Consider the following 16,449-nt stretch of genomic DNA (forward strand, 5'->3'; position numbering starts at 1 on the left):
TTTTTTGTTAAAACTTGATTATTTTTCACACTAAGTGATGTTTTTAATGATCAATACCGTAGCCACACGCTAACCACCACTTGATCAAGGGATTTGCATCCATTCCATAAACACAATTCATTTGGCGGTGAATATCAATTCAACACATTTGCTTGTTTGTTTGATAGTGTTGTTGCATTCTGTAAAAAGCTATCGCGTGACTATATGCAGAACGGACTTCAATCCCCATGGTATTGTGGTAGAGCACTGGCCTCATAGCCCATGGGGTACGGTTTCGAACACCAGCTAGAAGGTGATTCCGAGATTGCAAAATCGCAGGGTCGCCTTGTTCTTTTTCTTGAGACGATGGGCATATCCGGGAGACTAATGGTGCACGATAAACAGCATTCCACTACAAACATTTCGAAACAAATCATCAATGTTATACTAAGTTGTGTTATCGGAAAATATTTTATTTGCCTTGTCGCTCGCCCAATCGAATGTTCCTGTAATACTACCCGTTTTTGAAACGGACGTACCAATAAAAACGTTCTATTCTTATTGATTGAAAATCGGCCCTTGTTCAAAATTCGTCGCCAAGGTGGTGTTTACGGTATTTATCTAAAATGGATAGTTTAAACAGCCTGCCATGAAAGTGTTCAAATAAAATAATGATGTCCGAGTGTATAAACGAATTTAATAGGTGCATATAAATCTCCAATTGTTTTTGTTTATTTATACAACTGGTGAACCAATATAAACTGGTTTTCAGAGCAAATAATGGTGAAGTTCGGTGAACAGAAAAGCGGAGAATGTAAATGTCAGAAAGTCGTCCCCTTCTCCGTAAACATAGTGCTATTTTTATGCCCCCCGGTAGGGTGGCATATAGCAGTTGAACTGTCCGTCAGTCAGTATGTCAGTCAACCTGTCCGTCCGTCCGAAAAAAACTTTAACATTGGCAATAACTTTTTCACTATTAATGATAGCAACTTGATATTTGGCATGCATGTGTATCTCATGGAGCTGAACATTTTGAATGGTGAAAGGTGAAGGTCAAAGTCATCCTTCAAGGTAAAATGTTAAATATATGGCGTCTGTCCGTCCGAAAACTTTAACATTGGCCATAACTTTTTCAATATTGAAGATAGCAACTTGATATTTGACATGCATGTGTGTCTCACGAAGCTGCACATTTTAAGTGGTGGAAGTTAAAGGTCAAGGTCATCCTTCAAGGTGAAAGGTCAAAAAAATAATTCAAAGCGGCATTTTGAGTGGTGGAAGTTCAAGATCAAGGTTATCCTTCAAGGTCAAGGTCATCCTTCAAGGTCAAAGGTCCAACAAACTAATATTTTTTTTCAATGCGGCGTTATCATGAAGCTGCACGTTTTGAGTGGTGGAAGTTAAGGTCAAGGTCATCCTTCTTTGTCAAGGTCATCTTTCAAGGTCAAAGGTAAAAAAATAAATTCAAAGCGGCGTTCTCATGAAGCTGCACATTTTGAGTGGTGGAAGCTCAAGTTCAAGGTCATCCTTCAAGGTCAAAGGTCAAACAAAAATACTAAAAAAATCAAAGCGGCGCAATAGGGGGCATTGTGTTTCTGACGAACACATCTCTTGTTAGAATTTATTTGAAAACCATTTATGTATTTGCAGCCACCATTTCAAGAAATGTCTGTATGATATGATACCTATTTGAAATGTGATTAACACAAAACATTATTTACAGCAAAAAACAAATCTGCATCCGACTTCACAAGCAGCCAGATATGCTTCTGGGAGCGATTCGTGCTCAAGGCGATTCGTATTAGTAATTTGTCTTGAGTCGGACACGTACTCAGTGCAGTTTTAAGACGGTTATCGGACGATTCTTACTGATTGTACCCTCGCTTCCTATATCACAATTCGATGGGATCAATAACGTAATAATGAAGCAACAAAACTCCAGTTAGAAACCTAGCAATACTCCATGTTTACAAAATACCTGTGGCTTCAGTTAAAAGGAATCATTGGCTGTTGTGGTTTAGGGAAACTGTTGAGTTGATATTTAAATAAGTAAGTACATTATTCATGTAGTTACATGCATTCGAACAAAAAGTTATTGAGTTACTTGGATATGATCCTGTAATATTGATGCCAACCTGTCTTCTATTGATAACAATTAGAGGATTTTGTTTTTGCAGTAGGACCAATTGTTGTGTGATTTATGTTTTGTACAAGCTCTTTTTCAATTATGTCGTAATTGAGCGTCAAGGGAAATTGGAAATAAATGGAAGTAAGTAATATTTAACAAGGTTCTATGAAATATTAATGGACCGTTATGCTATGGTGAATTAATAGATCGTCGACCCGGACCACGTATAATTAAACTTGTATGTTTCTCATTTAAAGGGACTTATTCTCACAATATATTTTTTTTCAATTGATCAAATGCGCGCATTCATCATTCTTTATAACTCTGTTAAATATGCATCTAAAGGCTAGACTTATCAACGAGAACGCGAATTCAAAGTCATATCTTGAAAGGACGACAGTCGCTGGGCAATTGTCTATAAAAACATATTTCAATATTCGCTAAGGGCTCTTTTGTTTTGATTGTTCAGGGGAGTTGTAAAACTATTTTCACAAACAATATTTTTTACATATACAAACTACCATTATTCACACATGAACAATGGTGGCTTTTTTCTCATACATTACAATCGTATTCTTAACATATTAACAACGTTTGTGAGAGTTTTCAGGTTTGATATGACCTGGAATCAAAGTGTTAATCGTCGTTACGCATACAAAATTAAAAAAAAAGTAATTGATGTTTTATTTGTCACGTGTATGTGAAGGATATGAATAGAGAAAAAAACTATGATCGTAAAGTTAATGAATCCATGACCACAAATCTTGGTATGACACTTATAACCCTAGACCTAAGGAAATTGATTATTCAAGGTTCTGATCGTGTTTAAAAACACTATATATATATATATATATATATATATATATATATATATATATATATATATATATATATATATATATATATAAATATATATATATATATACTTATTGGCAGTTTACATCGATTATAAAATAGATTTCCATTAAAAACTGCTATTTCTTTGTCAGAAATGTATTTTTACTGTTTTGTATTTAGTGTTTTTATCCCCACGCTTTTTTAAAAGCGTGGGGATATTGTGGTTATCTCCGCCGTATGTCCGTCCGTCCGTCTGTCCGTCCGTCCGTCATGATCACTATCTCCTCCTACACTATAAGCACTAGAACCTTGAAACTTACACACATATTAGCTATGAGCATATGTGCGACCTTGCACTACTTGGAATTTGGATCTGACCCCTGGGTCAAAAGTTATGGGGGTTAGGGTGGGGCCGTGTCAGAGATTTTCACTCATTTTTTAATGTTATTTTACATTAACTTCTTCATTTCTACACCGATTTACTTCAAATTGATACTGAACATCTCTTATGACAATACGGTCAATCTCAACTATGCATGGCCCCATTACAAACCCTGGGACGCCCCGCCCACATAGACCACGCCCACCCAAAATTGCCTTTTACTATAATTTCTTCATTTCCACACCGATTCACTTCAAATTGATACTGAACATCTCTTATGACAATACGGTCAATCACAACTATGCATGGCCCCATTACCAACCCTGGGGCGCCCCGCCCACATAGACCACACCCACCCAAAATTGCCTTTTACTATAATTTCTTCATTTCTACACAGATTCACTTCAAATTGATACTGAACATCTCTTATAACAATAGGGTCAATCTCAACTATGCATGACCCCATTACCAACCCTGGGGCGCCCCGCCCACATAGGCTTCACCCACCCAAAATTGCCTTTTACTATAATTTCTTCATTTCTACACCGATTCACTTCTAATTGATACTGAACTTCTCTTATGACAATACGGTCAATCTCAACTATGCATGGGCCCATTACCAACCTGGGGCGCCCCTGGGTCAAACATGCGGCGTGGGGATACGCGTCGGCCTCTGCCGCGCCATTTCTAGTTTTTACTGATTACAGATATTTGAAAATCGTCGGTATTTTAATTTGTAAATGCATATATAGCTTTAAGATTGTTAAATAAATTAACATTATTATATAAATTAACACTGACTATGTAATAGAAGCTTCATGTTTCCTCATCAAAATTACTTTTGTTTAAAATCCTCACAGACAGTCAGTGTCTTCATATTGTGTTTCATGACATACGGTAAGTGCCACATTGCACTGGACAATGGGTGTTGTATAAGCTCGTAACCTAAATGTTCAATTATTAATGAAGGTAACTGAGTAATTGTTCCTCCTACACCATCTATGCGATTTAACTGACTCTAGTATTAAACTTAAGGTTTAAATCTCGATTTGCGGTTTGTTGACTAATACATTTCATGTGCTTGACTTTCAGAAAGTGTCGCGGCGATACAATGGAACACGACGTAAAATCAGTTAGTTATGAATTTATTGAAAATCCATGTCCATTTTCATTTGTTACCATCACCAACGTAATGGAATGCAAGACCCGCGTCAGGCGATTTGGTCTTAATGCTATATGCGGCCACCGTAGCTCCAGACTAGCTTACTTTAAAGTCAATCAATATGCCGTGGCCTCATTAACGAACAGCCTTGCTCCTGACTAGATTGTCTGACTGCGCAGGCTGTTCTGGAGCTACGCTGATCGCATAGGGTATTATACCCATTTTCGTATGACGTGTGCCATATTTAAATTTTTCGTTGTTTGAATGTGTTGCAGGAGCTATACCAACTGGGCTGACATGTTTGCTTAAATAAAATGAGCAGCGTAATGCAAAAATGTGTTTTATGCCATATGCGGTCAGCACAGCTCGAGACCAGCCTAAGCATTCACATAGTAGCGGACTTTATAGCGGAAAGTGTAGCTCCTGTTAACCCATTTATGCCTAGTGGACTATCCCATCCTTCTAAATTGGATCAATTTATTTCCAATATTAGGGATGTCTAGTATATTTATTTCTACATTTAGAATATTTCTTACATAAATTCCTTAAAGCAAACAGCGCAGACCCTGATGGGACGCCGGATCATGCGGCGTCTCATCAGGGTCTACGCTGTTTGCTAAGGTCCTTTTTTTAGACGATAGGCATTAATGGGTTAATAGCAAAGGCTGGTATGGAATAACGCTAGCGACATGTAGCATAATACCTATTTTCTTATAACGCGGTTCAAAAAAATAAATGCTGCAAATCAAGCATTGTTTCGGTTGTGATAAAGGTCTCAGTTACGACGTCAGAGGTTCTGTCACGGTGTAGAAGGTTCGCTGTAACTCAACTGTTTAGCCATTAATTTATGTATTCGTACACATGTCGCCTTATTTTAGGCTGTAATAAGTTGTAATTGCTTTAACATTTTATTTCAACTTCAGCAGGGGCGTAGCAAGCATTTTTTGAGTTGTAGGTCCGGACATGATACATAAAAACGGGGGGTCCGGGGGTCCCTCCGCCTGAAAATTTTTAAGTCATATAACGCCTGTGGTGAGATTTAAAGCATATCTAGACACATTATAAGATAAGAAAATATAAGACTATGGCCTGTTTTCTTTGATATTTTACTGCTTTACACCTCACCCGCCTCAGGGTCAACATTTTAATGCATTTTCGACGTTGAAGCATTTTTATTGTTTTCATGATTCAAAAAATATTGTAGGCCCGGGCCCGCTGTGCATAATAGCAGCTACGCCACTGTTCAGTGCAAGCCGTAAAACGTTTTGATCTATAATCTCTAATAAAACACATTACTCGACAAATATCAATTGCAAAAGGGTAATTCGTAAATTAAAAACAGTTCAATTTGAAATTCAAATTTGATTCACAGCAGGGTGTCAATTTAACGGGTTTTTGAGGGAAAACGTTTCGTCGCATGTTCTTGCACGTTTGATCAAACATAGACATGCATTTATGTTTATTATATGGATGACATTGTTCTCTTTTAAACGATCTACTTGCAACATCATTTGTTATGGACAGAAGTTTTGCTCAAGGAATCAATTTTTTTGAAGTGGTAAATCATTGAGGACTTTCTGGAACAGTGTGTAATAATTGTGTACGAGTTTGTATTACCCGTCGAGGCGGTGTGCCTTTCATCATAAATAAGACATCATTTAGAAAATAATCCAAATTTTCGTAATTCGTGAACGATAAGTCTTGAGATTCGACGAGTTTGATTTGTATATATTTAGTGTGGATACACAATGTTAAGTAAGTATACATGAAAGTTTTACCAACCGTATTATTTTCGCATTATAAGTATACATGTACATGATTGATATTTTGTGAACATGTTAATTTACATTATTATATAATGCACAAAGGCAACTAGTTATTTTATGTGGAAAGTTTTTAATGTAAATTCATGAAAAAATATTTGTAAAAACAACACAAACAACACGAACGTCTGTGAACAAATCCGTTTAAATGATAGACGAACATATACACGTGTGCAATATCGTAAAAATAATCCTTGACTTCATCGATTCGAATTCATGGCTCTATGATTACTCTCAATCGTTATCCCCTTTATTATATCAACATGAGGAGGCAATAATCTCGAAAAGCTATTACAATTCTACATTAGGAGTGCGTGTCCATTATAGTTGTTCTTCAGTGTTATCATGATTATCGATTGGTTTTTATCCTCTCGAATTTGGTCGGTTGCGTGATGATTGTTAGAGTTGGTACTGAGTCGATAAGGAACCCGATTTATTTTGGACTGAATTATTGGTTTGAGTTTTTCCGGGGTTATTGGGTGTTCGGGCGTTCTTAACGTACATGCTATTAATGGCGTTATTGATTGGATTTCTTATTAAACGATCTTTTATTCCACATAGATAGTGATCGGGGCTATTGGTAATGCACTGGCTTGAAAAACAGGGGGTTAGAGGTTCGACCCCACTTTTTTGAACAAACACACGTACGCCTCTTTCGCATGGGGTTATTGGAACAATTTTTTCAGGAAATCAAAACTAAACAGCAACTTACACAAATATTATTTTAATAACTATTACTTTTATGTACAATACTAATAAAAATGTGTGAATCATACATGCAAAATGTAGTGAACAATATTAATATAAAACATGAAAAGATTTATGTTTTCATTAAAAGCCTCATGTTTTATAGATCACATCATATGATTTAAACACATATTTATAGTTAAATGGGAAAATCTTAAGTGAATATATCAAGTGTATGCGTTACATATACTTACACTCACATATTGCGTATGCAAAAGTAATACAATTTATGTATGTAATGCATGGACATTACAATAGCAAGATAAAAGGGCATCAGCTCATTGTTAATACCAAAATACAACGAATTTGTAAAATGTGGTTACAATTATATGTTAACTATGGACATTGATCACACTTAAACGGTCGCTGAAAATCAGTAAGTGGTTCATGAATAATTGGTTAACTTTATACGAATCAAACTGAAAAAAAAACTGCGAAACATTGAATCTCGCAATTTTGTAGGCACGAATTCGAATCATTCCAGTCCGGTGCTTTTTATGAAATTATCAACGATCATATCACTGCCTGCAATTGCGCATGTTTGAAAACATACATACATTAGTTTGCCGTGTTCTTTTCATGTCAACCAATTATTTGTCGATAGTGGGAACATATCTTTCGTTTTATGGTGAATATGCAGGAGTATTTAATCGCTTTTGAATATTTGCTGAAAGGGACATGTTTCGGATATCCCGAAAATTACATAAGCCTGTAAATCATGGATTAATATTGAAATACCTCATGCAATGCCTTGGTATAACTGTTTTGCAATAATATACAATATGACAGGACGAAAGTGATAACACGCGGTCGTTTGGCAATTACTTTTTGATCATTTACAATAAGTACCGGTAACATCGATACGAATCGAAATGTACAACTACTGCGAACCTTTTAAGCTCGCAATTTTATAAGCTTTATTGCGACGTCCTTTTGTGTGTGGTCTGACGTCCTTTTATGCGCTGTCCGTCAACATTTCAATGTTAAATTATGTCATTATGTATCAGGGTTCGGTATAAAGAGAACTTATACTGCCTTGCTATATGCGCTAGCTTTTATAGCGACGCGGTAGAGTGTCTGCCTGATTTAGAACCGGGAGGTCCCGGGTTCAATCCAATTTGAATTAATTGTTTTGAATGGATAAATATACAATTAAGAGATAGAAATCAGTCAATATTTCAATTATCAATATATCAACGTTGTTATCAGTACACTCAATTTAACAAGTTTGAAAACATATTTGCTTGCCTTTATCCTGTTCAACCGAATAGCTCTCGATAGCGGTAACATGCATTTCGTTTTATCATGAATATGTTTTTGCAAAAATATCTCTTATCACATAGGGTAACCCCCGAGTATTTAATCAAAATATCACTTCTGAAAATTTGATCAAACGGAACACAGATCTTTAAATTGACGATATTTTTTTCTGTATGTTGAGTAAATAAAATGGATTAAATTGTCACGATGATTGAATGCATTCACATGTCTGCGCGTACGCTCACGTCTTTCCATCAGCCCGAAGCTGGTCAGATAAATGTTCAATAAAATACCAGGTCGGTGGTTGAAAGAAAAAGTAAAATTCACAAAAGCAATTTTAATTTTCTTTTCGCTGTTATCGAAATTTGGGGTCGGCGCTCACAGAAAACGAAATGTAAAATATAAATTCCTTTGCCATGTTAAGTGTAATTCTCCTTAGATTTACGAGAAACGTAACACTTGGTAAGAAATTGAGCCGCGTTATGAGAAAACTGGACTTAATGCATGTGCGTAAAGTGTCGTCCCAGATTAGCCTGTACAGTTCGCACAGGCTAATCTGGGACGACACTTTCCGCTTTTATGGTAATTTTAGTTTCTAGGAAGTCCCTCCTTACCGAAAATCAAGTTTAGGCGGACTCCAATCTAGGATGAAACATTACGCACATGCATTAAGCCCAGTTTTTTCAGAACAAGGCTGAATTGTACGTGTCGTTAATACGTTTGACAACACGACATGACGACACTTACATGATTGGCCGCATCGGTCGCATATTTAATGGCTCTGGCGTGACGGTTGTCGCCCTTCGCGCCAACACACCAGAACGATACAATAAAAGAGACCATATGATATTTAACGTTATTTACGGTCGTTATTTTATATGTTGCTGTTACGAAGTTCTGGTTTGAAAGGCGTTGAAACGACAGCAGGCAAGAATGAGAAATAGGCGCGCCGATACGATTAATAAGGTATTTGACGTCATCTCGTGTTATCAATCGGAAGGCGCCACACCAACAAAAGAAAGGAAATGGACCGCGCATAAGCATATGAATTAAGTCCCATTTTCCAAAAGCGATGCTAAAATACTCGCCTCTTCTCGTATGGTGTGAACTTTGTCATACTAGTATTTCGACGCGTTTGCCGCCTTTCATCCGCACCTGAGCGTCCGCGTGACACGTAAGCAACAACAATAACGAGATACTTGAAAAAGATCAATTAAGAGTGTGAATACGACAGGTTGAAGTCGCTTGAATGACACATTCGACAATTCTTTTCAAATATGTTTATGAGTATCTAAAAATAAACTTCCTTTTTTCCATATGCATATATTTAAACCATCGTAACACAGCTTTAGAAAAACTGTGTCAACCACTTTTCGCTCATTTCGATTTCAGACCGTATTAACATGACAACGTGACGGCGTAACCATGGGAACCGGTGCATCCACGCAGGTGCAGCAGCCAACACGTCCGGTGACCGCTCCGTATGCAAAGCCAGCGGTGAACGGAAACGCGGCGCCATCTTCGAGCGCTAAGAATCCGGCTCCACCGAAGTCAGCGGTAAGTATTAAAATATGTTAAAGTGAACTCTATGAAAATGAGCATGTCAGATGCATTAAGTTGCGCTTTAAGCTTCGTGTTCAAGTCTTACATAACGCTCCGTTGAGTAGCGTTTGTTTATAACAATGAGCACAGAGTCGTGTTATGTTAAGCTTAAGTTTGTTCAGGAGTTTTTTTTCCGTTTGATAATTTAGCAAATAAACACATTATTAGACTCATTTCTTTAAAAAAAATAGGAGACTTAGGTTTAACATTATTCTTCTCAAGATTATATAATCAAAATATATTTTGTTCCGAAATAACAACAACACAAAAACATGATAAAATTAAACGTTTTTTAACCTACATGTTTTAATCAATAATTGTTATTATGTGTAGGTATGACTTAAAAAACCATCACTACAGATGTTCCTGTTATTTTCGTATGTCTGTGAATAAAATTGTTTCCCGTGTATTATGAGCGGAAATAACACGAGGATGGTACTTGTGGAGGATGGTACTTGTGTGAATTTCAACTACTTAAAATATGTTAATTATTGTCAATATAAAGTGACATGTATATTTAAGCAAACAATCTTAATAATCCTTTTGTCGGATTTATTTAAATTATGCTAGGGTCTTTTAAGAGATACTACTATTATTATTCTATATCATCTTAACGGCAAAACAATACAAAAGTATCCGAATTCACTTGAGAAATACTTTCAGTTAGTTAGGTTTTGTGTACTGATCGGTCGTAATTAGGCGACCGTCGTTCGTCTTTAGATAAAACGTACGTTAAATATGCCTACTTACCCGGTAGTACATTTTTATTTAATGTTCAGGGTCAAATGCTAAATAAGTATATATCCATAATCGTTACTCGTTTGTCAAACAATCTTTAAGGTGTTATGTGCTCAAAACACAAACTTTTAAATAACTTTAATAGGCGTAGAGAGTCTCAAAACAAGTTCGTTTCAATTGCGAGTTAAAGATTAAAAATGAGATAGAGAATCACATTTAACATTGTCATAATTGAATATCGAATAAATAAGTAATGTTTAATCGTATCAGTAATTCCGTTATTTCGAAATGAATGAGACCGAACTTTTAATTATATTACACATGCTACTTATAATGGCCTTTAAAATATATTGATTGCCGCCCGCGCATTTGATCTGCGGGTGGATGGTCGGGTTGAATTGTGCATGAGTGATAGAATGATGTATCTCTGGTTTGATTTGTCAGTCTATACGTCTTAACAAATACCCGTGTCCGTTTCTTCCCACCTCCGCGAATGGATTTGACTGGAACAATCATAACTCGGCCAAGTCCCTGCCGTTATAACCAACCACGTGACGATAGCCGAGCCATGTGGATCAATAATTTTACCGTTGTTATTTTTATGCCCCCGGTAGGGTGGCATATAGCAGTTGAACTGTCCGTCAGTATGTCAGTATGTCAGTCCGTCCGTCCGTCCGTCCGAAAAAAAACTTCAACATGGGCCATAACTTTGTAAATATTGAAGATAGCAGCTTGATATTTGGCATGCATGTGTATCTCATGGAGCTGCACATTTTGAGTGGTAAAATTTCAAGGTGAACATCATCCTTCCAGGTCTAGGGATCGAAAAAACAAATTCAAGGGAAGTAATAAGCTATAAATGGACATACTTATCTGACCTGCCAAATTATATATTTTTTAAGCTCACCAATTATTGGCAAAAAAAGAACTATTGTCATCCTTGGCGTCGGCTTCTGCGTCGGCGTCGGCGTCCGGTTAAGTTTTGCGCTTAGGTCCACTTTTCTCATAAAGTACCAATGCTATTGCATTCAAACTTGGAACACTTACTTACTATCATAGGGTGACTGGGCAGGCAAAGTTAGATAACTCTCTCGTGCATTTTGACAGAATTATGTGCCTTTTTATAGTTAGAAAATTGAAAATTTTGGTCAAGTTTTGTGTTTAGGTCCATTTTATTCCTTTAGTATCAAAGCTATTGCTTTCATACTTGCAACACTAACTAACTATCATATGGGGACTGTGCAGGCAAAGTTATGTAACTCTGACTAGCATTTTGACTGAATTATGTGCCCTTTTTATACTTAGAGAATTGAAAATTTGGTAAAGTTTTGTGTTTGGTCCACTTTACCCATAAAGTATCATAGATTTTGCTTTCATACTTGGAACACTCGCAAACTATCATAAGGGGACAGTAAAGGACAAGTTGCATAACTATGGTTGTCATTTTTATGGAATTATGGACCTTTTTTTACTTAGTAACTTTGAATATATTGTTAAATTTTGTGTTTAGATCCACTTTACTTCTAAAGTATCAAGGCTATTGCTTTCAAACGTCAAATACTTTCAAGCTATCATGAGGGTACTGTACCTGGCAAGTTAAATTTTACCTTGACCTTTGAATGACTTTTACTCTCAAGGTCAAATTATTAAATTTTGCTAAAATTGTCATTACTTCTTTATTTATGATTAGATTTGATTGATACTTTGACAAAACAACTCTTACCTGACATACCACAATAGACTCCACCCAAACCATCCCCCAAGCCCCCCCCCCCCCCCCCCCGCCGAATCCCCCTCCCCACAAAAGTTGTTTTTTCCCCCTTAAAGATCATCTAATAAATGACAACCACACCCTAACACTATACCCCCCCACCCCACCCCCCCTCCCATTTTTTAAACATGGTTAAAAAACACAAATATTTTTTTTGTATTATTTTATTTTTGAAATACTGTCCAACCATCCCACCCAAGAATCCCCCCCCCCAAAAAAAAAATAAATAAAAAAATTGCATTTTTTTGCATTTTTGGAAGAAAATGTAATACATGACTACACCCCCACACTATACACCCCCTCTACTCCACCCCTTCTTCCTTTGTGATTGAAATTGAGATAGGTCCCTTCACCTTTAAAAAGAAAAATAGATGAGCGGTCTGCACCCGCAAGGCGGTGCTCTTGTTTAAATAAATCAAAGTGGCGCAGTAGACGGCATTGTGTTTCTGACAAACAAATCGTGGTAAAAGGTCAAGGTCATCCTTCAAGGTCTAAGGTCAAAAATACAAATCAAAGGGAAGTAATAAGCTTTAAAGGGAGATAATTATTCAATATTGAACATAGCAACTTGATTTTTGGCATGCATGTGTATCTCATGGAGCTGCACATTGAGTGGTGAATCAACAGTCACGGTAGTGGCTTTTAATTATTTGCAACTAAAAATAGAGAGTAGCTTTTAATTATTTGCTACTAAAAATAGAGATTTGTTAGAGGCAATTATTTTCAAGGGAAGTAATTTATATAATTATAAATCTCATATTATATATATTTCCTTTCCAAGAATTTAACTTCTTTTCACAGCTACTGTACATATTTTTTATTTTGATTATTTATAACTCAAATGAATGATTTGTCAAAGGTTTTTTAAATGATATAGTTATCATTACTTCTCTGAACTAATTCGTGAAAGGTAGGGTTTATTACATACCTCTGGACTTATGTATATAGGTACATGATGAACTCTGGCTATGATCTCTTTGTTAAACCACAGGCCTTGGTTGTCAGTGATGTCTGACTTGGTCATTTTGACTGTCTACAGACCCCCCCCCCTGGTTGGGTTGGACAAAATCCAAGGGAAGTAATAAGCTTTAAAGGGAGATGATAACTATACCTGCCAAATGATAAATATAAATTTTATTTCAAAGCGGCGCAGTAGGGGGCATTGTGTTTCTGACGAACACATCTCTTATTCCCTTTTTTATTAACCAGGTTTTCCGAAGGAAAAAACTGGTTATTAGATAGGCGAAAGTCAGTGGGCGGGTTGGCGCGCGGGGGCGTGCGGGCGGGTGGGCGAGCGGGCGGGTGGGCGAGCGAGCGGGCGGGCTGGCGGGCGGAACAAGCTTGTCCGTGCCATAACTTTGTCGTTCATTGTGAGATTTTAAAATCATTTGGCACATTGGTTCACCATCATTAGACGGTGTGTCGCGCGAAGGAATTTCGTCGATATCTCCAAGGTCAAAGTCACACATTGAGTTCAAAGGTCAAAAATGGCCATAAATGAGCTTGCCCGGGCCACAACTATGTCATTCATTGTGAGATTTTAAAATCATTTGGCATATTTGTTCACCATTATGGAACGGTGTGTCGCACGAAAGAATTACGTCAATATCTCCAAGGTCAAGGTCGCCACGACTAAAAATAGATTTATTTTGAAACAAATGGGGTTAATTATAAACAATCAGTTCAGTTTGAGTTGTCTCCCTTTATCAGACTTTTTTTTCACTTGGAAAACCTGGTTTTGTGACGATTTTGTCCCTTGTTTATTTCTTATTATGAACCTTAAGTGATACATGTACACTGATTTCAAAATTTAAAAGAAAATGATATTACTTTTCATAATAAAATACTTTAACAAATAAACAACAACAACATATGTGTATGCGAGAGCATGGAACGACAGCTCTACGTGGAGATTGCGTTTCTTCTAGAAGGTGGTTCCAATTTTTAAGAAACTTAACATACTAGCAATATCAGGGTGCATGACCACGTGAATTTGTGGAGTTCACAATTGAACTTTACTGGATGTAAACACACCGGTATGGTGAGCTTTTCTCGAAAACAAACTTTTAAAACAATTTTTCTTAAGATATTTTTTAACTTATGCATAAAAGACGTTTTTTATGCTGCTTATGGCAATGTGAAAAACATCACAATTATTGTATTTACTAAGCCTGTTTTTTTTGGCAAAATTATCGATGTGTAACGCATTTATGTATATGGTTATGCTGCACGCAACATGACATGGCACCGATTTTAGACGTTTTCAATGATGTTTTCTTAAAACTTAAGATATCGGCAGAAACTGCGGGACAAACTGTTTAATGCACTAAAGATTTTTTTGCAAATGTATTTCAATAACTAAACTTATTAAAAACTATATACAGTTCTTAACGGTGTTTTAACATCATTCTGTCCAGCCCGTGTGTAAACCCATGCGAACAACGTTGATCCTGCACCCTGAATATATCAAGTTCGGGACGTCAAGATAGTGGGTATTAGGCGATAAGTCCATCGAACGTATGCCTGTAACAAACATTGCCGACCATTGTTTTCTGTAACCAATTGTCACAGTCTGAGAAAACTTCAACACGATACGTTCTTAGTGAGGATGTGTATACCAGTCCGACATGGGAGTCATGTAATTCGTATACCCCCACAAACGAAGTTTAGGGGGGTATATAGGAGTGAACTTGTCTGTCGGTCGGTCGGTCTGTCGGTCCGTATTAAGTGTCCGCTCTCTAATTCAAATAGTTTTCATCCGATCTTCACCAAACTTGGTCAGAAGTTGTATCTACATGATGTCTAGGCCAAGTTCTGACATGGGCCTTGCCGGGTCAAAATTTAGGTCACGGGGTCACTTAGTGTGTTTTAAACATTCAGCATGTTGCCCGCTCTCTAATTCAAGTAGTTTTCATCCGATCTTCACCAAACTTGGACAGAAGTTGTATCTACATGATGTTTTAGGCCAAGTTCGAACATGGGCCTTTCCGGGTCAAAAATTAGGTCACATGGTCACTCAGTGCGTTTTAAACATTCAGCATTTTGTCCGCTCTCTAATTCAAGTAGTTTTCATCCGATCTTCACCAAACTTGGTCAGAAGTTGTATCTACGTGATGTCAAGGCCAAGTACGAACATGGGCCTTGCCGGGTCAAAAACTAGGTCACGGCGTCACGTAGTGTGTTTTAAACATTCAGCATGTTGTCCGCTCTCTAATTCAAGTAGTTTTCATCCGATCTTCACCAAACTTGGTCAGAAGTTGTATCTACGTGATGTCTAGGCCAAGTTCGTACATGGGCCTTGTCGGGTCAAAAACTAGGTCACGGGGTCACTTAGTGCGTTTTAAACATTCTACATGTTGTCCGCTCTCTAATTCAAGTAGTTTGCATCCGATCTTCACCAAACTTGGTCAGAAGTTGTATCTAGATGATCTTAAGGCCAAGTTCGAACATGGGCTTAGCCGGGTCAAAAACTAGGTCGCGGGGTCACTTAGTGCGTTTTTTAACATTCAGCATTGTGTCCTCTCTCTTATTCAAGTAGTTTTCATCCGATCTTCACCAAACTTGGTCAGAAGTTTTATCGTGATGATCTGAAGGCCAAGTTCGAACATTGGCCATGCCAGATCAAAAACTAGGTCACATGGTAACTTAGTACGTTTTACACATTGAGCATGGTGTCCGCTCTCTATTTCTAGTAGTTTAAATCCGATCTTCACCACACTTGGTCAGAAGTTGTAACTAGATGATGTGTAGGTCAAGTTCGAACATGGGCCATGCCGGGTCAAAAACTAGGTCACGGGGTCACTTAGTGTGTTTTAAACCTCACCATGTTGTCCGCTGTCTAATTCAAGTAGTTTTATCCAATCTTCACCAAAATTGGTCAGAAGTTGTATCTTGATCATGTCTAGGGCAAGTTTGAATATGGGTCATGCCGGGTCAAAAACAAGGTCACGGGGTTTCTTAGTGCGTTTTAAACATCACAATGTTGTCCGCTCTCTAATTCAAGTAGTTTTCATCCAATCT

General features: G+C 37.2%; 1 protein-coding gene across 6 annotated transcripts in view; it reads left to right on the forward strand.

The window, feature by feature from the left end:
* The window catches only part of LOC127862250 (uncharacterized), a 65,323-nt gene that overhangs the window by 15,829 nt on the left and 33,045 nt on the right, over window positions 1-16,449 (forward strand). For all 6 annotated transcript variants that reach the window (XM_052401296.1, XM_052401297.1, XM_052401299.1 and 3 more), the window contains exon 2: window positions 9,711-9,875. In XM_052401296.1, coding sequence (XP_052257256.1) covers window positions 9,744-9,875 — 132 coding nt within the window. In that variant the 5' untranslated portion in view covers window positions 9,711-9,743. The remainder of the gene's footprint in view (window positions 1-9,710; window positions 9,876-16,449) is intronic.

Source organism: Dreissena polymorpha, chromosome 16 (assembly GCF_020536995.1).
Source record: "Dreissena polymorpha isolate Duluth1 chromosome 16, UMN_Dpol_1.0, whole genome shotgun sequence".
NCBI lineage: Eukaryota > Metazoa > Mollusca > Bivalvia > Myida > Dreissenidae > Dreissena > Dreissena polymorpha.